The 24237-nt window shown below is 52.2% G+C and overlaps 1 protein-coding gene across 1 annotated transcript in view; it reads right to left on the bottom strand.

The window, feature by feature from the left end:
• Positions 1 to 333: 333 nt before the first annotated feature.
• LOC110483891 (diacylglycerol O-acyltransferase 1-like) overlaps positions 334 to 24237 on the bottom strand; it is a 29532-nt gene continuing 5628 nt past the window's right edge. Inside the window, exons 3-17 of the mRNA XM_077781454.1 lie at positions 23694 to 23734; positions 19819 to 19904; positions 18415 to 18467; positions 15752 to 15857; positions 15512 to 15652; positions 15377 to 15442; positions 11063 to 11166; positions 9224 to 9262; positions 8597 to 8638; positions 7833 to 7877; positions 6290 to 6402; positions 4939 to 5004; positions 3561 to 3648; positions 2528 to 2590; positions 334 to 1089 (exon numbers count right to left, since the gene is read on the bottom strand). Of these exons, the coding sequence (XP_077637580.1) occupies positions 943 to 1089; positions 2528 to 2590; positions 3561 to 3648; positions 4939 to 5004; positions 6290 to 6402; positions 7833 to 7877; positions 8597 to 8638; positions 9224 to 9262; positions 11063 to 11166; positions 15377 to 15442; positions 15512 to 15652; positions 15752 to 15857; positions 18415 to 18467; positions 19819 to 19904; positions 23694 to 23734 (1200 nt within the window). The 3' untranslated portion in view covers positions 334 to 942. The remainder of the gene's footprint in view (positions 1090 to 2527; positions 2591 to 3560; positions 3649 to 4938; positions 5005 to 6289; positions 6403 to 7832; positions 7878 to 8596; positions 8639 to 9223; positions 9263 to 11062; positions 11167 to 15376; positions 15443 to 15511; positions 15653 to 15751; positions 15858 to 18414; positions 18468 to 19818; positions 19905 to 23693; positions 23735 to 24237) is intronic.

Raw genomic sequence — 24237 nt, 5'->3', positions numbered from 1 at the left:
CGGTTTATCCTGGTTTTATCCCGGGTTTATCCCAGTTCATGCCGGGTTTATTCCAGTTCAGCAGTACTAGTCGTGCACGTCCATGAGCCGGTTTGTCCTGGGTTTATCCCGGTTTATCCCGGTTTACCTGGTTCAGCAGTACTAGTCGTGCACGTCCATGAGCCACACGCGTGTGCCGGGAGCCGGTTTATTGTGGGTTATCCCGGGTTGTCCCGGGTTATCCCGGGTTTATCCCGGGTTATCCCGGGTTAGCGCAGTGCAGCACGTAGTAATCGTGCACATACATGAGCACGGCCACGGGCTGGCCCAGGATCAGCGAGAGCCACACGTGTGTGCCGGGAGCCGGTTTATTGTGGGTTATCCCGGGTTTATCCCGGGTTATCCCGGGTTTATCCCGGGTTTATCCCGGGTTAGCGCAGTGCAGCACGTAGTAGTCGTGCACATACATGAGCACGGCCATGGGCTGGCCCAGGATCAGCGAGAGCCACACGCGTGTGCCGGGAGCCGGTTTATTGTGGGTTATCCCGGGTTATCCCGGGTTGTCCCGGGTTATCCCGGGTTGTCCCGGGTTTATCCCGGGTTATCCCGGGTTAGCGCAGTGCAGCACGTAGTAGTCGTGCACATACATGAGCACGGCCACGGGCTGGCCCAGGATCAGCGAGAGCCACACGCGTGTGCCGGGAGCCGGTTTATTGTGGGTTATCCCGGGTTATCCCGGGTTGTCCCGGGTTATCCCGGGTTGTCCCGGGTTTATCCCGGGTTATCCCGGGTTAGCGCAGTGCAGCACGTAGTAGTCGTGCACATACATGAGCACGGCCACGGGCTGGCCCAGGATCAGCGAGAGCCACACGCGTGTGCCGGGAGCCGGTTTATTGTGGGTTATCCCGGGTTATCCCGGGTTGTCCCGGGTTATCCCGGGTTATCCCGGGTGGTTATCCCGGGTTATCCCGGGTTAGCGCAGTGCAGCACGTAGTAGTCGTGCACATACATGAGCACGGCCACGGGCTGGCCCAGGATCAGCGAGAGCCACACGGCCGCGTTGCCGTAGTGCCCCCGCAGGAACCGCGCCACCAGCCAGGCCAGGGGAATCTGGGGACGGCGACACGCGTGTCACACGCGTGTCATTGCGTGTCACACACACGTGTCATTGTGTGTCACACACGCGTGTCATTGTGTGTCACACCTGTGTCATTGCGTGTGTCACACCTGTGCCACCCCTGTCACCTCCCTGCCCCACGCCACCAGCCAGGCCAGGGGAATCTGGGGACGGCGACACGCGTGTCACACGCGTGTCATTGCGTGTCACACCTGTGTCATTGTGTGTCACACGTGTGTCATTGTGTGTCACACCTGTGCCACCCCTGCCACCTCCCTGCCCCGCGCCACCAGCCAGGCCAGGGGAATCTGGGGACGGGAACACGCGTGTCACACGCGTGTCATTGCGTGTGTCACCTGTGTCATTGTGTGTCACACACGTGTGTCATTGCGTGTCACACCTGTGCCACCCCTGCCACCTCCCTGCCCCGCGCCACCAGCCAGGCCAGGGGAATCTGGGGACGGCGACACGCGTGTCACACGCGTGTCATTGCGTGTCACACGCGTGTCATTGTGTGTCACACCTGTGCCACCCCTGGATTTTGGGGTGCTCAGGATTTTGGGGTTCCCATTTTTGGGGTGCCGCGGGGATTTTGGGGTTGCTGTTTTTGGGGTCCCCATTGTTGGGGTTCCCGTTTTTGGATTGCCCTGGGGATTTTGGGGTACCCCGGATTTTGGGGTTCCCGTTTTTGGGATGCTCCGGATTTTGGGGTGACCGGGGGATTTTGGGGTGCCCGTTTTTGGGGTGCCGCGGGGGTTTTGGGTGCCCCGGGGGTTTTGGGGTGCCCCGGGGATTTTGGGGTTCCCGTTTTTAGGGCTCCCAGGATTTTGGGGTTCCCGTTTTTGGGGTGCCCGGATTTTGGGGTGCCCCGGGGGTTTTGGGGTTGCTGTTTTTGGGGTTCCCAGGAATTTTGGATTCCCATTTTTGGGGTTCCCGGATTTTGGGGTGCCCGTATTTTGGGGTGCCCCGGGGATTTTGGGGTTCCCATTTTTGGGGTTCCCATTTTTGGCGTTCCCATTTTTGGGGTGCCCGTATTTTGGGGTGCCCCGGGGATTTTGGGGTGCCCGGGGGTTTTGGGGTTGCTGTTTTTGGGGTTCCCATTTTTGGGGTTCCCATTTTTGGGGTGCCCGGATTTTGGGGTGCCGCGGGGGTTTTGGGGTTCCCAGGAATTTGGGATTCCCATTTTTGGGGTTCCCAGGGTTTTGGGGTTCCCATTTTTGGGGTGCCCGGGGGTTTTGGGGTGCCCGGGGGTTTTGGGGTGCCCCGGGGATTTTGGGGTGCCCCGTATTTTGGGATTCCCATTTTTGGGGTGCCCGTATTTTGGGGTTCCCGGATTTTGGGGTGCCCGTATTTTGGGGTGCCCGTATTTTGGGGTTCCCATTTTTGGGGTTCCCATTTTTGGAGTGCCCGTATTTATTTTGGGGTGCTCACCTGCGCCGCCATGCCCATGAAGGCCCAGAGCCGGAACATGCGCAGGGGGACGCTGACCAGGTACTGTGGGACAGCGCCGGGATGGGGGACACGGGATTTGGGGGACACGGGATTGGGGGGACCCCGGGATTGGGGACCCGGGATTGGGGGGACACGGGATTGGGGGGACCCCGGGATTGGGGGGACCCCGGGATTGGGGGGACACGGGAATTGGGGGGACCCCGGGATTGGGGGGAGAGCCTGGGAATTGGGGGGACACGGAATTTGGGGGGACACGGGATTTGGGGGAGAGCCTGGGAATTGGGGGGACCCGGGATTGGGGGGACCCGGGATTTGGGGACCCGGGATTTGGGGGGACCCCGGGAATTGGGGGGGGACACAGGATTGGGGGGACCCGGGATTGGAGGGACCCGGGAATTGGGGGGACCCCGGAACTGGGGGGACCCCGGGATTGGGGGACCCGGGAATTTGGGGGTTCTCAGAGGGAATTTTGGGGGTTCCCGGCCGAAATTTGGGGTTTCCCAGTGGGATTTGGGGGTTCCTGGTGGGAATTTTGGTTTTCCCTTTGGGATTTTGGTTTTCCCTGTGGGAATTCTGATTTTCCCTGTGGGAATTCCGTTTTCCCCCCGGATTTTGGGGTCCCCGGGATTTTGGTTTTCCCTGTGGGATTTTGATTTTCCTTTTGGGATTTTCAATTTTCCCTTTGGGAATTTTGGTTTTCCCTGTGGGATTTTCGATTTTCCCTGTGGGATTTTGGTTTTCCCTGTGGGATTTCTGATTTTCCCTTTGGGATTTTCGATTTTCCCTGTGGGATTTGGATTTTCCCTTTGGGATTTTCGATTTTCCCTTTGGGGATTTTGATTTTCCCTTCGGGATTTTCGATTTTCCCTGTGGGATTTTGGTTTTCCCTGTGAGATTTTTGATTTTCCCTTTGGGATTTCTGATTTTCCCTGTGGGATTTTGGTTTTCCCTGTGGGATTTCTGATTTTCCCTGTGGGAATTCCGTTTTCCCCCGGGATTTTGGGGCGCTGACCTCGTGGAAGAAGGCGGAGGCGAGGAACACGGCGGCCTGGGCGGCCCAGCGGCTCACGCCCCGGCGCAGCATCGGCTTGTAGAAGTGCCTGCGCCAAAAAATCAACAAATCCCCCAAAATCCCCCCAAAATCCCCCCAAAATCCCCCCAAAATCCACCCAAAATCCAGCCTGCGCCAAAAACCCGACAAATCCGCCCAAAATCCACCCAAAATCCACCCAAATCCACCCCAAATCCACCCAAAATCCAGCCTGCGCCAAAAACCGACAAATCCGCCCAAAATCCACCCAAAATCCACCCAAATCCACCCAAAATCCACCCAAAATCCAGCCTGCACCCAAAAACCGCCAAATCCACCCAAACTCCACCCCAAATCCACCCAAAATCCACCCAAAATCCAGCCAAAATCCCCCCAAAATCCACCCCAAATCCAGCCTGCACCCAAAAACCCCCAAATCCTCCCAAAACCCCCCCAAAACCCCCCCAAAATCCAGCCTGCGCCCCAAAAATCCCCAAATCCACCCAAAAACCACCCGGGCACCCCAAAAATCCCCCAAATCCACCCAAAATCCAGCCTGCACCCCAAAAACCCCCAAATCCACCCAAGAACCCCCCAAAATCCAGCCTGCGCCCCAAAAATACCCAAAATCCACCCAAAATCCACCCAAAAACCTCCCAAAAACCACCCGGGCACCCCAAAAACCCCCAAATCCACCCAAAAACCCCCAAAAATCCAGCCTGGCACCCCAAAAATCCCCAAAATCCACCCAAAATCCTGCCTGGCACCCCAAAAATGCCCAAAAACCTCCCAAAATCTGCCCTGGCACCCCAAAATCCAGCCTGGCACTCCAAAAATCCCCAAAAACCCCCAGAAACCCCCAAAATCCAGCCTGGCACCCCAAAAAAGGGGAGGGGAAATGCCCCGATTGGCGCAAATTCCTGCCCCAAAAATCCCAAATTCCAGCCCCAAAAACCCCAAAATTCCAGTCCCAAAAAAATCCAAAATTTCTCCTCAAATTTCCCCAAATTCCTCCCCAAAAGCCCCCAAAAAACCCCAAATCCCCCCAAATCCCCCTCAACCCCCAAATTCCCCCAAAACCCCAAGTTCCTTCCAAAAACTCCAAATTCCCCCCAGATTTCCCCAAATTCCCCCCAAAATTCCCCAAATTCTCCCCAAAAAACCCAAAAATCCCAAATTCCTCCCCAAAACCCCCCCAAAAAACCCAAATTCCCCCCAAAATCCCCCCCCAAACCCCCAAATTTCCCCAAAAATCCCCCCAAAAAAACCCCAAATTTCCCCCCAAATCCCCCAAAACCTCCCAGATTTTCCCCAAATCCCCAAAAATCCCCAAATTCTCCCAAATTTCCCCAAATCCCACCTGAGGCACCACTTGTGCACGGGGATGTTCCAGTTCTGCCAGAAGTAGGTGACGGATTCCGAATTCCTGCGGCAAAAAAGCGGCTCGGGCACCCCAAAAATGCCCAAAATCACCCCAAAAATCACCCAAAATCACCCCAAAAATCACCCCAAAATCCCCCCCAAATATCCCCCAAAATTGCCCCAAAAATCCCCCAATTCCCCCAAAAAATCCCCCAATATTCCACCCAAAAATTCCCCAAAATCACCCAAAAAATCCCCCAAAATCTCCCCAAAAATCCCCCCAAAAATCCCCCCAAAATCTCCCCAAAAATCCCCCAAAATCACCCAAAAAATCCCCCAAAATACCCCCCAAAAATCCCCCAATATCATCCCAAAACTCCCCCCAAAAATCCCCAAAATCTCCCCAAAATCTCAAACGCACCCCAAAAACCCAAATTCCCCCAAAATCCCCCTAAACCGCTCAAAAAATCCCCTCAAAATCCCCCCAAAAATCCCGAATTTTCCCCCAAAATCCCCCAAAATCGCCTAAAAATCCACCCAAAATCCCCCAAAACCCCTCAAAAATCCCTTAAAAATCCCCCTAAAAATGCCGAATTTTTGCCCTAAAATCCCGAATTTTCCCCCCAAATTTCCCCCCAAAATCCCCCCAAAAATCCCGAATTTCCCCCCCCAAATCCCCCCAAATTTCCTCCCCAAATCCCTCCAAAATGCCGAATTTTCCCCCAAAATTCCCCAAAAATCCACCAAAAATCCTGATTTTTTCCCCCAAAATCCCCCTAAAAATCCTGAATTTTCCCCCAAAATCCCCCATCAACCCCTCAAAAATCCCCTAAAAATCCCCCCAAAAATCCAAATTTTCCCCCAAAATCCCAAATTTTCCCCCAAAATCCACCTAAAAACCGGAATTTTCCCCAAAATCCCCCCAAAAATCCCGAATTTCCCCCCCCAAAATCCCTCCAAAATGCCGAATTTTCCCCCAAAATCCCCCCAAAAATCCGAATTTTCCCCCAAAATCCCCCATCAACCCCTCAAAAATCCCCTAAAAATCCCCCCAAAAATCCAAATTTTCCCCCCAAAATCCCGAATTTCCCCCCAAAATTCCCCCAAAATGCCGAATTTTCCCCCAAAATCCCCCCAAAAATCCAAATTTTCCCCCAAAATCCCCCATCAACCCCTCAAAAATCCCCCCAAAAATCCAAATTTTCCCCCAAAACCCCTCAAAAATCCCCTAAAAATCCCCCTAAAACCCCGAATTTCCCCCCGAATTTCCCCCCAGACCCCCCAAAACCCCCAGTTTCCCCCCAGATTTGGAATTTTCCCAAAATCCCGGGAATTTGCCCCGAACGCACCACCAGTCGCGGTAGAACTCGCGGTCGCCGAAGCGCAGCAGCTCGGCCACGGCGTTGAGGCACGAGTGGAAGAACCAGTAGAAGAAAATCAGCCAGATCAGGTGGTTCGGCACCTTTGGGGCAAAAAAACACGATTTTGGGAAAATTCAGCGTTTGGGGGGAAAAAATCGGGGATTTTGGGGGGTTTGGGGGGTTTTTGGGGGGATTTTTGGAGGAAATTTGGGGGGTTTGAGGGGGGATTGGAGAGAAAATTCAGGATTTTTTGGGGGCATTTTGGGGGAGTTTTGGGGAAAAATCAGGATTTTTGGGGCATTTTGGGGAGAATTCCGGATTTTTGGGGGGATTTTAGGGGAAAGTTTGGGGGTTTGGGGGGATTTTGGAGGAATTTTGGGGGATTTTGTGGGTCAGGCAGGAGGGGAAGAACCAATAGAAGAAAATCAGCCAGATCAGGTGGTTCGGCACCTTTGGGGCAAAAAACCCACATTTTGGGAAAATTCAGCGGTTTTGGGGGAAAAAACAGGGAATTTGGGGATTTTTGGGGGGATTTTTGGGGGGTTTGAGGGGGGTTTGAGGGGGGATTGGAGAGAAAATTCAGAATTTTTTTGGGATTTTGGGGAGAATTTTGGGGGAAATTCAGGATTTTTGGGGTAAATTCAGGATTTTTGGGGAAAATTCAGGATTTTTGGGGCATTTTGGGGAGAATTCCGGATTTTTGGGGGGATTTTAGGGGAAAATTCGAGAATTTGGGGGGATTTTGGGTTTTGGCAGGAGTGGAAGAACCAATAGAAGAAAATCAGCCAGATCAGGTGGTTCGGCACCTTTGGGGCAAAAAACCCAAATTTTGGGAAAATTCAGCGTTTGGGGGAGATTTGGGGATTTTTTGGGGGGGTTTTGGGGGGTTTTGAGGGGATTTTAGGGGGATTTTTGGAGGAAATTTGGGGGGTTTGAGGGAGGATTGGAGAGAAAATTCAGAATTTCTTGGGGGCATTTTGGGGGAGTTTTGGGGAAAATTCAGGATTTTTGGGGCATTTTGGGGAGAATTGAGGATTTTTTGGGGGATTTTAGGGGAAAATTCAGGAATTTGGGGGGATTTTGGGGGAGAATTCGGGGTTTTGGAGGGATTTTGGGGGATTTTTGGGGATTTTGTGTTTTTTGGGGGCTTTTGGGGGGAATTTTGGGGATTTAGGGGCATTTTAGGATTTTTGGGGAGATTTTGGAGGCATTTTGGGATTTTGGGGAGGTTTTGGGAGATTTTGTGGGGATTTTTGGGGTTTGAGGGGGGATTTGGGAGAATTTGGGATTTTTGGGGGAAATTTGGGGGATTTGGGAATTTTGGGGAAATTTTGGGGAATTTTGGGGGGTTTTGGGGGGATTTTAGGGTGTTTTTTGGGGAAATTACGGGGGATTTTGGGGGGGATTTTGGGGAAATTTTGGGGTATTTTGGGGGGATTTTGGGGGGGTTTTCGGGGGGATTTTGGGGGGGATTTTGGGGGGGATTTTGGGGTGTTTTGGGGGAATTTTGGGTGATTTTGGGGTTCCTCACCGCCAGCTTCAGGAGGCGCTCGATGATCCGGGAATAATCCATGTCCTGGGGAGGCCGAGAAATTTGGGATTTTGGGGCAAATTTGGGGGTTTTGGGGGAATTTGGGGGAATTCAGGTTTTTGGCAGGGAATTCTGGGGGAATTTGGGGGAATTCAGGGGGATTTGGGAGGATTTTGGGGAGATTTTGGGAAAATTTTGGGGAATTTGGGAAGAATTTGGGAGAATTTGGGGGATTTTTGGGGAGATTTTGGGGGAATTTTGGGGAATTTGGGGAGAATTTGGGGGAATTTGGGGTGATTCAGGTTTTTGGCAGGGAATTCTGGGTGAATTTGGGAGATTTTGGGGGAACTTGGGGGAAATTGGGAGATTTTGGGAGAATTTAGGGGAATTTGGGGGAATTCAGGTTTTTGGCAGGGAATTCTGGGGAAATTCGGGGAGAACTTGGGGAAATTCAGGGAAATTCGGGGGAATTTCGGGGAATTTGGATGATTTTGGGGAAATTCAGGGAAATTTGGAGGATTTTGGGGAAATTCAGGGGAATTTGGGAAAATTTGGGGGAATTTGGGGGCGAATTTGGGGGAATTGAGGTTTTTGAGAGGGAATTCTGTGGGAATTTGGAGGATTTTGGGGAAATTTGGGAGATTTTGGGGGGAATTTGGGAGATTTTGGGGAAATTTGGGGGGTTTTGAGGGGATTTTGGGGGAATTTGGGGGGAATTTTGGGGAATTTGGGGAGGGGGCCGCGGGAGGCGCCCCCAGACTCACCCGAAACGGTTTCATGGAATTTTGGATGGTCGGAACCATCCACTGCGAAGGGGAAAAACCCAAAAATGTCCCAAAAACACCCAAAAACCAAAAAAAAACCCCAAAAAGCATCCAAGACCACCCAAAGCCAAAAAGAAACCACCCAAAACCACCCAAAACACCCCAAAAAACACCCAAAAAGTGTTTGAAACCACCCAAAAACACCCAAAAAAACCCCAAAACAGAAAGACTCGAAAGAACATCCAAAAACACCCAAGAAAACCCCCAAAACATCCCCAAAAAACTAAAAATGCCCAAAAATATCCAAAACGCAAAAAGACACCGAAAAAGCATCCAAAAACACCCAAAAAACCCCTAAAAACGCCCAAAGAACCTCCCCAAAAAAACCCAAAAAACCAAAAAAAAAACCTCCCAAAAATCCCCAAAACCTCCCAAAAACCCCTAAAAACCCCTTAAAAAAACAACCAAAAAAATCCCTAAAAATCCCCAAAATGCCCAAAAAACCCAACAACAAAAATCCCAAAAAATCCCCAAAAAAGTCCCCAAACCTCCCAAAAATCCCCAAATGCCCAAAAACCTCCGAAAATGGCCCAAAAAGGCCCAAAATGCCCCAAATTTCGGCCTCACCTGCTGGATGAGCCCCACCAGGAGCTGCGTGAAGAAAAGCTGGGGGGGGGAGGGGCCGTGAGACCCCCGGGACCCCTCCCCTAATTACAGACCCCCCTAATTAGAGACCCCTCCCCAAATTAGAGACCCCCGGGACCCCTCCCCTAATTACAGACCCCCCTAATTAGAGACCCCCAAATTACAGACCCCCAAATTAGAGACCCCTCCCCTAATTACAGACCCCCCTAATTAGAGACCCCTCCCCAAATTAGAGACCCCCGGGACCCCTCCCCTAATTACAGACCCCCCTAATTAGAGACCCCCAAATTACAGACCCCCAAATTAGAGACCCCTCCCCTAATTACAGACCCCCCTAATTAGAGACCCCTCCCCAAATTAGAGACCCCCGGGACCCCTCCCCTAATTACAGACCCCCCTAATTACAGACCCCCAAATTACAGACCCCCAAATTAGAGACCCCTCCCCAATTAGAGACCCCCCAAATTAGAGACCCCTCCCCAAATTAGAGACCCCCAAATTAGAGACCCCTGGGACCCCTCCCCAAATTAGAGACCCCCGAATTAGAGACCCCTCCCCTAATTAGAGACCCCCGGGACCCCTCCCCTAATTAGAGACCCCCAAATTAGAGACCCCCGGGACCCCTCCCCTAATTAGAGACCCCCTAATTAGAGACCCCCGGGACCCCTCCCCAAATTCAGAGACCCCCGGGACCCCTCCCCTAATTACAGACCCCCCCAAATTACAGACCCCCAAATTAGAGACCCCCGAATTAGAGACCCCCCCCCAAAATTAGAGACCCCCGGGACCCCTCCCCTAATTAGAGACCCCCCCAAATTAGAGACCCCCCTAATTAGAGACCCCCGGGACCCGTCCCCTAATTACAGACCCCCCCAAATTAGAGACCCCCCTAATTAGAGACCCCCGGGACCCCTCCCCTAATTACAGACCCCTCCCCTAATTAGAGACCCCCCCCCAAATTAGAGACCCCCGAATTAGAGACCCCCCCCCAAAATTAGAGACCCCCGGGACCCCTCCCCTAATTACATACCCCTCCCCAAATTAGAGACCCCCGGGACCCCTCCCCTAATTACAGACCCCCCCAAATTAGAGACCCCCGGGACCCCTCCCCTAATTACAGACCCCTCCCCAAATTAGAGACCCCTCCCCAAATTACAGACCCCCCCCCAAACCCCCCGGGACCCCCAAATCCCCCCCAAACCTCCCTGAAACCCACCCTGGGACCCCCCAAACCCCCCTGGGACCCCCAAATCCCCCCTGGGACCCCCCAAATCCCCCCTGGGACCCACCCAGGACCCCCCAAATCCCCCCCAGGACCCCCAAACCCCCTCAAACCTCCCCCAAACCCCCCCAGGGACCCCCCAAATCCCCCCAGGACCCCCAAATCCCCCAGGGACCCCCCAAATCCCCTCGGGACCACCCAAACCCACCCTGGGACCCCCCAAACCCCCCCGGGACCCCCCAAATTCCCCCCGGGACCCCCCAAACCCCCCCTGGGACCCCCCAAATCCCCCCGGGATCCCCCAAATCCCCCCTGGGACCCCCCCCAGGACCCCCCAAATCCCCCCAGGACCCCCAAATCCCCCCGGGACCCCCCAAACCCCCTCTGGGACCCCCCAAATCCCCCCCAGGACCCCCCAAATCCCCCGGGACCCCCCGGGACCCCCCAAATCCCCCCCAGGACCCCCAAATCCCCCCAGGACCCCCCAAACCCCTCTGGGACCCCCCAAATCCCCCTCGGGACCCCCCAAATGTCCCCAAATCCCCCCAGGACCCCCCAAATCCCCCGGGACCCCCCGGGACCCCCCAAACCCCCCCGACCATCTCGGCGAGGCGGCGCAGCAGGAATCGCTTGCGGAGCCGGGGGGAGCGCGGGAAGTTGAGCTCGTAGCAGAGCGTGGGGGCCAGCAGGAAATAGTACAGGTCTGGGGGGACAGGGGTCAGGGACCCCCAAAACTGACCCAAATCACCCCAAAATCACCCCGAAAAAATCCCCAAAAACAGCCCAAAAACACCCTGAAAAAATCCCCCAAAACAGCCCAAAAACAGCCCAAAAACACCCCAAAACAGCCCAAAATCAGCCTCGTGGCAGAGCGTGGGGGCCAGCAGGAAATAGTACAGGTCTGGGGGGACAGGGGGTCAGGGACCCCCAAAAACACCCCAAAAACAGCCCCAAATCACCCCAAAAACACCCTGAAAAAATCCCCAAAATCACCCCGAAAACACCCTGAAAAAAACCCAAAAACAGACCAAAAATACCCTGAAAACACCCCAAAAATACCCTGAAAAAATCCCCAAAAACAGCCCAAAATCACCCCGAAAATACCCTGAAAAAAACCCCAAAACAGCCCAAAATCACCCCAAAAACACCCTGAAAAAATCCCCAAAAACAGACCCAAAAACACCCTGAAAAAACCCCCAAACCAGCCCAAAATCAGCCTCGTGGCAGAGCGTGGGGGCCAGCAGGAAATAGTACAGGTCTGGGGGGACAGGGGTCAGGGACCCCCAAAACTGACCCAAATCACCCCAAAATCACCCCGAAAAAATCCCCAAAAACAGCCCAAAAACACCCTGAAAAAATCCCCCAAAACAGCCCAAAAACAGCCCAAAAACACCCTGAAAAAATCCCCAAAAACAGCCCAAAACACCCTGAAAAAACTCCCAAAACAGCCCAAAATCAGCCTCGTGACAGAGCGTGGGGGCCAGCAGGAAATAGTACAGGTCTGGGGGGACAGGGGTCAGGGACCCCAAAAACACCCCCAAAACACCGCAAAAATACCCCAAAAACACCCTGAAAAAATCCCGAAAAACATCCCAAAAATACCCTGAAAAAATCCCCAAAAACAGCCCAAAATCAGCCCAAAAACACCCTGAAAAAATCCCCAAAAACAGCCCAAAATCACCCCGAAAATACCCTGAAAAAAACCCCAAAACAGCCCAAAATCACCCCAAAAACACCCTGAAAAAATCCCCAAAAACAGACCCAAAAACACCCTGAAAAAACCCCCAAACCAGCCCAAAATCAGCCTCGTGACAGAGCGTGGGGGCCAGCAGGAAATAGTACAGGTCTGGGGGGACAGGGGTCAGGGACCCCCAAAACTGACCCAAATCACCCCAAAATCACCCCGAAAACAGCAGGAGAACACCCCAAAATACCCTGAGAAAATCCCCAAAACCACCCCCAAAACAGCCCAAAATCACCCCAAAAATACCCTAAAAACACCCCAAAAATACCCTGAAAAAAACCCCAAAAACACCCTGAAAACACCCTGAAAAAAACCCCAAAAATACACCAAAAACACCCTGAAAACACCCTGAAAAAAAACCCAAAAATACCCCAAAAATACCCTGAAAAAAACCCCAAAAATACACCAAAAACACCCTGAAAACACCCTGAAAAAAACCCCAAAAATACACCAAAACACCCTGAAAACACCCTGAAAAAAACCCCAAAAATACCCCAAAAATACCCTGAAAAAAACCCCAAAAATACACCAAAAACACCCTGAAAACACCCTGAAAAAAACCCAAAAATACCCCAAAAATACCCTGAAAAAAACCCCAAAAATACACCAAAAACACCCTGAAAACACCCTGAAAAAAACCCAAAAATACCCCAAAATACCCTGAAAAAACCCCAAAAATACACCAAAAACACCCTGAAAACACCCTGAAAAAAAACCAAAAATACACCAAAAACACCCTGAAAACACCCTGAAAAAAACCCCAAAAATACCCCAAAAATACCCTGAAAAAAAACCCCAAAAATACACCAAAAACACCCTGAAAACACCCTGAAAAAAAACCAAAAATACACCAAAAACACCCTGAGAACACCTGGGGAACACCCTGAAAAAAACACCGAAAACACCCCAAAACCACCCCAAAACCAACCCCAAAATCAACCCCAAAGCACCCCCAAAAAACCCAAAAACACCCAAAAAAACCCCCAAAACATCCCAAAAACCCCAAAAAAACCTAAAACCCTCTAAAAAAACCCAAAAACACCCCAAAAAAACCCCCAAACACCCCAAAGAAACCCCAAAACACCCCAAAGAAACCCCAAAACAACCAAAAACACCCCAAAAAACTCCCAAAACCCCCTAAAAACCCCAAAACACCCAAAACACCCCAAAAACATCCCCAAAATCACCCCCAAAAAACCCAAAAACCAAAACCACCCCAAAAACACCCCAAAAACATCCCAAAAACCCCCAAAACACCCAAAAAACCCAAAAAACTCCCAAAACCCCCTAAAAACCCCCAAAACACCCAAAAACACCCCAAAAACATCCCCAAAATCACCCCCAAAAAACCCAAAAACCCAAAAACACCCCAAAAACATCCCCAAAATCACCCCAAAACCACCCCAAAAACACCCCCAAAAACCCCCAAAACACCCAAAACACCCCAAAAACATCCCCAAAATCACCCCCAAAAAACCCAAAAACCCAAAACCACCCAAAAACACCCCAAAAAACATCCCCAAAACCACCCAAAACACCCAAAAACCCCCAAAAAACTCCCAAACCCCCCTAAAAACCCCCCAAAACCACAAAACCCCCCTAAAAAAACCCCAAAAACCCCCAAAAAACCCAAAATACATTTTAGGGGAATGTGGGGGTTGAGGGGTAATTTTGGGAATATTTTAGGGGATTTCAGGGGCATTTTGGGTGAATTGGGGGATTTTTGGGGTCAATTTTAGGGGGATTTTTGGGGTGAATTTGGGGTATTTTGGGGCAGATTTTGCGAGGGACTTTAGTGGTATTTTGGGGGGATTTTGGGGATATTTTGGGGGATTTTGGGGATATTTTGGGGGATTTTGGGGATATTTTGGGGATATTTTGGGGATATTTCGGGGATACTTTGGGAATATTTCGGGGACATTTTGGGGGTATTTTGGGGATACTTTGGTGACATTTTGGGGATATTTCAGGAATATTTCAGTGATATTTTGGGGGGATTTTGGGGATATTTTGGTGATATTTCAGGGATACTTTGGAGATATTTTGGGGATATATTTTGGGGATATTTTGGGGCTATTTTTGGGGATATTTTGGGAATATATTGGTGATGTTTCAGTGATATTTCGGGGACATTTTGGGGCTATTTTGGGGATATTTTGGTGATGTTTCAGGGATATTTTGGTGATGTTTCAGGGATATTTCAGGGCTATTTCGGGGATATTTTGGGAATATTTTGGTGATGTTTCAGGGATATTTTGGGGCTATTTCGGGGATATTTTGGTGATATTTTGGGGATATTTCGGGGCTATTCCGGGGATATTTTAGGGATATTTTGGTGATGTTTTCAGGGATATTTCGGGGATACTTTGGGGCTATTCTGGGGATATTTTGGGAATATATTGGTGATGTTTCAGGGATATTTTGGGGCTATTTTGGGATATTTTGGGGATATTTTGGTGATGTTTCAGGGATATTTTGGGGATATTTTGGGATATTTCAGGGATATTTTGGGAATATTTTGGTGATGTCTCAGGGATATTTTGGGATATTTTGGTGATGTCTCAGGGATATTTTGGGGATATTTTGGGGCTATTTCAGGGATATTTTAGGGATATTTCAGGGATATTTTGGGGATACTTTGGGGCTATTCCGGGGACATTTTGGGAATATTTTGGTGATGTCTCAGGGATATTTTGGGAATATTTTGGTGATGTCTCAGGGATATTTTGGGAATATTTTGGTGATGTCTCAGGGATATTTCGGGGATACTTTGGGGCTATTCCGGGGATATTTTGGGAATATTTTGTTGATGTTTCAGGATATTTTGGGAATATTTTGGTGATGTTTCAGTGATATTTTGGGGCTATTTCGGGGATATTTCAGGGATATTTTGGGGATATTTCGGGGCTATTTCGGAGATATTTTGGGAATATTTTGGTGATGTCTCAGGGATATTTCGGGGATATTTTGGGGATATTTTGGTGATGTTTCAGTGATATTTTGGGGATATTTCGGGGACATTTTGGGGATATTTTGGGGATATTTTGGGGATATTTTGGTGATGTCTCAGGGATATTTTGGGGATATTTTGGTGATGTTTCAGTGATATTTCGGGGATATTTCGGGGCTACTCCGGGGACATTTCGGGGCGTTTTCTCCCCGCACTCACTGCGGTAGCTGAGGTTCTCCGGGTACTCCACCTCCCCGCGCGCCACGTCCCCGTTGGCTCTGCGGGCTGGGGACCCTTGGGTGAGCCCCCCACCCAAAAGTGGGGCTGGGCGGGACCCCCCGGCCCCCTCGGTACCTTCCTGCCCCGCCCCGGGGGGTTTTTGGGGGGCTGCGGGCGCGTTCCGGGGGCGCTGCCGGCACCACTCGTTGACGTGGTGGAAGGAGAAGAGCTTGAGGAAGAGCACGGTGTGCACGCCCAGCGCCAGCGCCGCGCCCACTGAGGGAGGTCGGGGCAGCTCAGCGGCTGATTTTGGGGGGGATCCCCGAATTCGGGGGGTCCCCGAATTCGGGGGGTCCCAGCCCGCCCGAGGCTCACCCGGGGTGACGGAGGGCAGCAGCAGCACCACGGCGGCCGGGAAGCAGAGGATGCTCAGGAGGTTGAGGCAGCGCAGCGCCCAGCCCGCGCGCGCCGACACCGAGCCCTGGGGGCGGCCAGGTCACCCCAAAAAACGGCACGAGGTGCCCCAAAATATCCCCGGAATATCCCCAAAATACACCCAGAATATCCCCGGAATATCCCCAAAATACACCCAGAATATCCCCAAAATACACCCAGAATATCCCCGGAATATCCCCAAAATACACCCAGAATATCCCCAAAATACACCCAGAATATCCCCAGAATATCCCCAAAATACACCCAGAATATCCCCAAAATACACCCAGAATATCCCCGGAATATCCTCAAAATACACCCAGAATATCCCCAAAATACACCCAGAATATCCCCGGAATATCCTCAAAATACACCCAGAATATCCCCGGAATATCCCCAAAATACACCCAGAATATCCCCAAAATACACCCAGAATATCCCCGGAATATCCCCAAAATACACCCGGAATATCCCCAAAATACACCCAGAATATCCCCGGAATATCCCCAAAATACACCCAGAATATCCCCGGGATGTACACAAAATACACCCAGAATATCCCCGGAATATCCCCAAAATACACCCAGAATATCCCCGGAATATCCCCAAAATACACCCAGAATATCCCCGGAATATCCCCAAAATACACCCAGAATATCCCCGGAATATCCCCAAAATACACCCAGAATATCCCCGGGATGTACACAAAATATCCCCAAGATGTACACAAAATATCCCCAAAATATCCCCAAGATGTACACAAAATATCAATAAAATGTACACAAAATACACAAAATATCCCCAAAATATCCCCAAGATGTACACAAAATAGAGCAAAATGTTCCCCAAAATATCCCCCAAAATATCCCCAGAATATCCCAAAAATATCCCCAAGATGTACACAAAATACCCCAGAATATCCCAAAAATGTACACAAAATATTCCCCAAAATATCCCCAAAATATCCCCAAGATGTACACAAAATAGAGCAAAATGTTCCCCAAAATATCCCCAAAATATCCCCAGAATATCCCCAAAATGTACACTAAATATCCCCAAAACGTACACAAAATACAGCAAAATATTCCCCAAAATATCCCCAAAACGTACACAAAATACAGCAAAATATTCCCCAAAATGTCCCCAAAATATCCCCAAAATGTCCCTAAAATATCCCCAAAATGTACACAAAAACCAGCAAAATGTTCCCCAAAATAGTCCCCAAAATGTCCCCAAAATATCCCCAAAATGTCCCCAAAATAGTCCCCAAAATGTCCCCAAAATATCCCCAAAATGTCCCCAAAATATCCCCAAAATGTCCCCAAAATATCCCCAAAATAGTCCCCAAAATATCCCCAAAATATCCCCAATTACTCCCCAAAATGTACACAAAATACAGCCAAAACATTCCCCAAATACTCCTCAAATACACCCAAAATATGGACAAAATATTCCCCCAAATAACCCCAAATACTCCCCAAAATACAGCCAAAATACAGCCAAAATATGGACAAAATACTCCACAAATAACCCCCAAAATACAGCAAAATATTCCTGAAAATATCCCCAAAATGCACCCAAAATACAGCCAAAATAACCCCAAAATATCCCCAAAAATGCACCCAAAATACAGCCAAAATAACCCCAAAATATCCCCAAAAATGCACCCAAAATAACCCCAAAATACAGCCAAAATTCCCCCAAATCGCCCCAAATCCTCCCCAAATCCCCCTAAATCCCCCCAAAACCCCTGAAATTCCCTTTAAAAACCCAAAATTCCCCAAAATCCCCCCAAAATTCCCCAAAAAAACCCTGAAATTCCCTTTAAAAACTCAAAATTCCCCAAAATTCCCCCAAAATTCCCCAAAAAAAACCTGAAAATCCCCCCAAATCCTTCCCTAAATCCACCCCAAATCCCTCTAAAACCACCCAAAATCCCCCCAAAACCCCTGAAAATCCCTTTAAAAACCCAAATCCCCCCAAATCCTCCCAAAATCCCCCCAAAATCCCCCAAATCCTCCCATATCCTTCCAAAATTCCCCAAAATCCTCCCAAAATCCCCCCAAAATTCCCTCAAAATCTCCCCCAAAATCCCCCCAAATACACCCCAATCCCCCCAAAATTCCCCCCAAAATCCCCCCAGGATCCCCCAAAATTCCCTAAAATCCCAACAAAATCCCTCCAAAATCCCCAAAATCTCCCCAAAATCCCCAAAAAATTCCCCTCAAAATCTTCCCCCAAATACACCCAAATCCCCCCAAAATCCCCCCAATCCTCCCAAAATCTCCCCAAAAACCCCTAAAATCCCTTTAAAACCCCAAAGTCTCCCCAAATCCTCCCAAAATCCCCCCAAAAAATCAAAAATTTCCCCCAAATCCCCCCAAATACACCCAAATCCTCCCAAATTGCCCCCAAAAATCCCCCCAAAATGCCCTCCAAATGCACCCTTAAATCCCCCAAAATCTCTCCAAACCCCCCCCAAAATCCCCCCAAAACCTCCTAAAATCCCTTTAAAAACCCAAAACCCCCCAAAATTCCCCCAAAATTCCCCAAAATCCCCCAAAATCCCCAAATTTCCCCAAAATCCCCCAAAATCCCCTCACCGCCGCCAGGCGCCGCTCCAGCTCCAGCGCCGCCACGGCGAAGGCGTTGGCCCCTGCGGGGAACGGCCAAATTTGGGGCATTTTGGGGCATTTTGGGGGATTTTGGGGATTTTGGGGATTTTTGGGGGGGATTTTGGGATGATTTGGGGGAATTTTGGTGGATTTTGGGGGGTTTTATGGGGGGATTTTGGGGGGTTTGGGGGATTTTGGGGGGGGATTTTGGAGTGTTTGGGGGGATTTTGGGGATTTTTGAGGGGATTTTGGGTTTTTTTGGGAGAATTTGTGGGGGTTTGGGGGGATTTTGGGGGAAATTTGGGGTTTTTTGGGGGGTTTTATGGCGGGATTTTGGGGGGGTTGGGGGATTTAGGGGAGATGTTTGGGGGAATTTTAGGTGGAATTTTGGGGATTTTGGGGATTTTTGAGGGGATTTTGGGGTTTTTTGGGAGAATTTTTGGGGGTTTTGGGGGGATTTTGGGGGAAATTGGGGGTTTTTTGGGGGGTTTTATGGGGGATTTTGGGGGGTTTGGGGGATTTGGGGGATTTTGGGAGAATTTGGGATGATTTCGGGGAAATTTGGTGGGTTTTGGGGGGTTTATGGGGGATTTGGGTTTTTTGGGGGTTTGTGGGAGGATTTTGGGGGGGGTTGGGGGAATTTGGGGGTTTTTGGGGATTTTTGAGGGGATTTTGGGTTTTTTTGGGAGAATTTTTGGGGGTTTTGGAGGGATTTTGGGGGAAATTGGGGTTTTTTGGGGGGATTTTATGGGGGATTTTGGGGGTTTTGGGGGATTTTTGGGGGGATTTTGGGAGAATTTGGGGGAATTTTGGGGGGTTTTGGGGGGATTTTGGGGGAAATTTGGTGGGTTTTGGGGGCTTTATGGGGGGATTTGGGGGTTTTTTGGGGTTTGTGGGAGGATTTGGGGGGGTTTGGGGGGATTTTGGGGATTATTGGGGTTTTTGTGGATTTTATGGGAGGATTTTGGGGGGGATTTTGGGGGGGATTTTGGGGATTATTCAGGGGATTTTTGACGGGATTTTGGGGGGATTTTTTGGGGGGTATTTTGGGTGATTTTGGGGGGATTTTGGTTGATTTTGGAGGGGTTTTGAGGGGATTTTGGGGGGATTTTTGGGGGCATTTTGGAGGGATTTGGGGGGATTTTGGGGATTTTTGGCGGCGTTTTTGGAGGGATTTGGGGGGATTTTGGGGATTTTTTGGGGGGGGATTTTAGAGGGATTTTTTAAGGGCATTTTTGGGCGATTTTGGGGGGAATTTGGGGGATTTTTTTCAGGGGGATTTTGGGGATTTTTTTGGGGGGATTTTGGGGATTTTTTTTGGGGAGGATTTTGGGTGTGGTTTTGGGGGGATTTGGGGGATTTTTTGGGGAGATTTTGGGGTTCAGGCCGTACCGATGACCAGGCAGGGGCTGGGCCAGCTGTAGGGGTCCTTGAGGAACAGCGAGACCACCTGGATGGGATCCACCAGGATTCCGTACCTGGAACACCCCAAAACCAGCCCCAAAATACCCTGGGACACCCCAAAAATCCCCCCGAGACAGCCCCAAAAATAACCCCCAAAACAGCCCCAAAATACCCTGGGACACCCCAAAAATCATCCCCAAAACAGCCCCAAAATACCCTGGGACACCCCAAAAAATAACCCCAAAACAGGCCAAAATCAGCCATGGGACTCCCCAAAAATAACCCCAAAAACAGCCCCAAAATACCCTGGGACACCCCAAAAATCACCCCGAGACAGCCCCAAAAATAACCCCAAAAACAGCCCCAAAATACCCTGGGACACCCCAAAAATCACCCCAAAAACTGTCACAAAACCACCCACGGGACACCCCAAAAATCACCCAAAAACACCTACGGGACACCCCAAAAAATAACCCTGAGACAGCCCCAAAAACAGCCCCAAAAACTGCCCCAAAAATAACCCCAAAATACCCTGGGACATCCCAAAAAAAACCCCAAAACAGCCCAAAATCAGCCATGGGACTCCCCAAAAATAATCCCAAAAACAGCCCCAAAATACGCTGGGATACCCCAAAAACAGCCCCAAAAATCACCCCAAAACCACCCATGGAACACCCCAAAAACAATCCCAAAACCAGCAACAAAAACTGCCCCAAAATTCCCCCAAAAAAGCCCCATAATCCCCCAAAATCACCCCAAAAATAACCCCGGACACCCCACCCGCTCCTTGGGGACAGTGCCACCCCAATTGGGGACAGTGCCACCCCAATTGGGACAGTGCCACCCCAATCCTGTCCTGGGGACAGTGCCACCCCTGTTGGGGACAGTGCCACCCCAATTGGGACAGTGCCACCCCTGCTGGGGACAGTGCCACCCCAATCCTGTCCCGGGGACAGTGCCACCCCAATTGGGGACAGTGCCACCCCAATCCTGTCCCAGGGACAGTGCCACCCCAATTGGGACAGTGCCACCCCAATCCTGTCCTGGGGACAGTGCCACCCCAACTGGGGACAGTGCCACCCCAGTTGGGACAGTGCCACCCCAATCGGGGACAGTGCCACCCCAATTGGGGACAGTGCCACCCCAACTGGGGACAGTGCCACCCCAATCCTGCCCTGGGGACAGTGCCACCCCAATTGGGACGGTGCCACCCCAATTGGGGACAGTGCCACCCCAACTGGGGACAGTGCCACCCCAATTGGGACAGTGCCACCCCAACTGGGGACAGTGCCACCCCAATTGGGGACAGTGCCACCCCAATTGGGACAGTGCCACCCCAATTGGGACAGTGCCACCCCAACTGGGGACAGTGCCACCCCAATTGGGGACAGTGCCACCCCAATTGGGGACAGTGCCACCCCAATCCTGCCCTGGGGACAGTGCCACCCCAATTGGGACAGTGCCACCCCAATTGGGACAGTGCCACCCCAACTGGGGACAGTGCCACCCCAATTGGGGACAGTGCCACCCCAATTGGGGACAGTGCCACCCCAATCCTGCCCTGGGGACAGTGCCACCCCAATTGGGACAGTGCCACCCCAATTGGGGACAGTGCCACCCCAATTGGGGACAGTGCCACCCCAATCCCGCCCTGGGGACAGTGCCACCCCAATTGGGACAGTGCCACCCCAATCCTGTCCCGGGGACAGTGCCACCCCAATTGGGGACAGTGCCACCCCAATCCCGCCCTGGGGACAGTGCCACCCCAATTGGGACAGTGCCACCCCAACTGGGGACAGTGCCACCCCAATTGGGACAGTGCCACCCCAATCCCGCCCTGGGGACAGTGCCACCCCAATTGGGACAGTGCCACCCCAATTGGGACAGTGCCACCCCAATCCCGCCCTGGGGACAGTGCCACCCCAATTGGGACAGTGCCACCCCAACTGGGGACAGTGCCACCCCAATTGGGGACAGTGCCACCCCAATTGGGACAGTGCCACCCCAACTGGGACAGTGCCACCCCAACTGGGGACAGTGCCACCCCAATTGGGACAGTGCCACCCCAATCGGGGACAGTGCCACCCCAATTGGGACAGTGCCACCCCAATTGGGGACAGTGCCACCCCAATCCTGTCCCGGGGACAGTGCCACCCCAATTGGGACAGTGCCACCCCAATTGGGACAGTGCCACCCCAATCCTGCCCTGGGGACAGTGCCACCCCAACTGGGGACAGTGCCACCCCAATTGGGGACAGTGCCACCCCAATCCCGCCCTGGGGACAGTGCCACCCCAATTGGGACAGTGCCACCCCAACTGGGGACAGTGCCACCCCAATTGGGGACAGTGCCACCCCAATCCTGTCCCGGGGACAGTGCCACCCCAATTGGGACAGTGCCACCCCAATTGGGACAGTGCCACCCCAATCGGGGACAGTGCCACCCCAATTGGGGACAGTGCCACCCCAATCCTGCCCTGGGGACAGTGCCACCCCAATTGGGACAGTGCCACCCCAACTGGGGACAGTGCCACCCCAATTGGGACAGTGCCACCCCAATCGGGGACAGTGCCACCCCAATTGGGACAGTGCCACCCCAATTGGGACAGTGCCACCCCAATTGGGGACAGTGCCACCCCAATCCTGTCCCGGGGACAGTGCCACCCCAATTGGGACAGTGCCACCCCAATTGGGACAGTGCCACCCCAATCCTGCCCTGGGGACAGTGCCACCCCAACTGGGGACAGTGCCACCCCAATTGGGGACAGTGCCACCCCAATCCCGCCCTGGGGACAGTGCCACCCCAATTGGGACAGTGCCACCCCAACTGGGGACAGTGCCACCCCAATTGGGGACAGTGCCACCCCAATCCTGTCCCGGGGACAGTGCCACCCCAATTGGGACAGTGCCACCCCAATTGGGACAGTGCCACCCCAATCGGGGACAGTGCCACCCCAATTGGGGACAGTGCCACCCCAATCCTGCCCTGGGGACAGTGCCACCCCAATTGGGACGGTGCCACCCCAATTGGGGACAGTGCCACCCCAATTGGGGACAGTGCCACCCCAATTGGGACAGTGCCACCCCAATCCCGCCCTGGGGACAGTGCCACCCCAATTGGGGACAGTGCCACCCCAATTGGGACAGTGCCACCCCAACTGGGGACAGTGCCACCCCAACTGGGACAGTGCCACCCCAATCCCGCCCTGGGGACAGTGCCACCCCAATTGGGACAGTGCCACCCCAATTGGGACAGTGCCACCCCAACTGGGGACAGTGCCACCCCAATTGGGGACAGTGCCACCCCAACTGGGACAGTGCCACCCCAACTGGGGACAGTGCCACCCCAATTGGGGACAGTGCCACCCCAATTGGGGACAGTGCCACCCCAATCCTGCCCTGGGGACAGTGCCACCCCAACTGGGACAGTGCCACCCCAATTGGGACAGTGCCACCCCAATTGGGGACAGTGCCACCCCAATCCTGTCCTGGGGACAGTGCCACCCCAACTGGGGACAGTGCCACCCCAGTTGGGACAGTGCCACCCCAATCGGGGACAGTGCCACCCCAATCCTGTCCTGGGGACAGTGCCACCCCAATTGGGGACAGTGCCACCCCAATCCTGCCCTTGGGACAGTGCCACCCCAACTGGGGACAGTGCCACCCCAATTGGGGACAGTGCCACCCCAATCCTGTCCTGGGGACAGTGCCACCCCAATTGGGGACAGTGCCACCCCAATCCTGCCCTTGGGACAGTGCCACCCCAACTGGGGACAGTGCCACCCCCTCCTTGGGGACAGTGCCACCCCAATTGGGACAGTGCCACCCCAGTGCCACCCCGTCCCCGTCCCTGTCCCCCCTCACTTGATGAGGTTCTCCAGGAAGAGCCGCGCGTTGCACAGAACCTGTGGGGACATTGGGGACACTGAGGGGACATTGGGGACATTGGGGGGACATTGGGGGGGATTGGGGACATTGGGGGACATTGGGGACATTGGGGACATTGGGGAAATTGGGGACATTGGGGGACATTGGGGACATTGGGGACATTGGGGGGACATTGGGGACATTGGGGGACATTGGGGGGACATTGGGGGGACATTGGGGGGACATTGGGGGGACATTGGGGGACATTGGGGGGACATTGGGGACATTGGGGACATTGGGGGGACATTGGGGGGACATTGGGGACATTGGGGGGACATTGGGGACATTGGGGGACATTGGGGACATTGGGGGGACATTGGGGGGACATTGGGGGACATTGGGGGACATTGGGGACATTGGGGGACATTGGGGGGACATTGGGGGACATTGGGGACATTGGGGGACATTGGGGGGACATTGGGGACATTGGGGGACATTGGGGACATTGGGGACATTGGGGACATTGGGGACATTGGGGGGA

This window comes from Lonchura striata, chromosome 1, assembly GCF_046129695.1.
Source record: "Lonchura striata isolate bLonStr1 chromosome 1, bLonStr1.mat, whole genome shotgun sequence".
NCBI lineage: Eukaryota > Metazoa > Chordata > Aves > Passeriformes > Estrildidae > Lonchura > Lonchura striata.
This window is presented reverse-complemented; position numbering and strand designations above follow the sequence as displayed.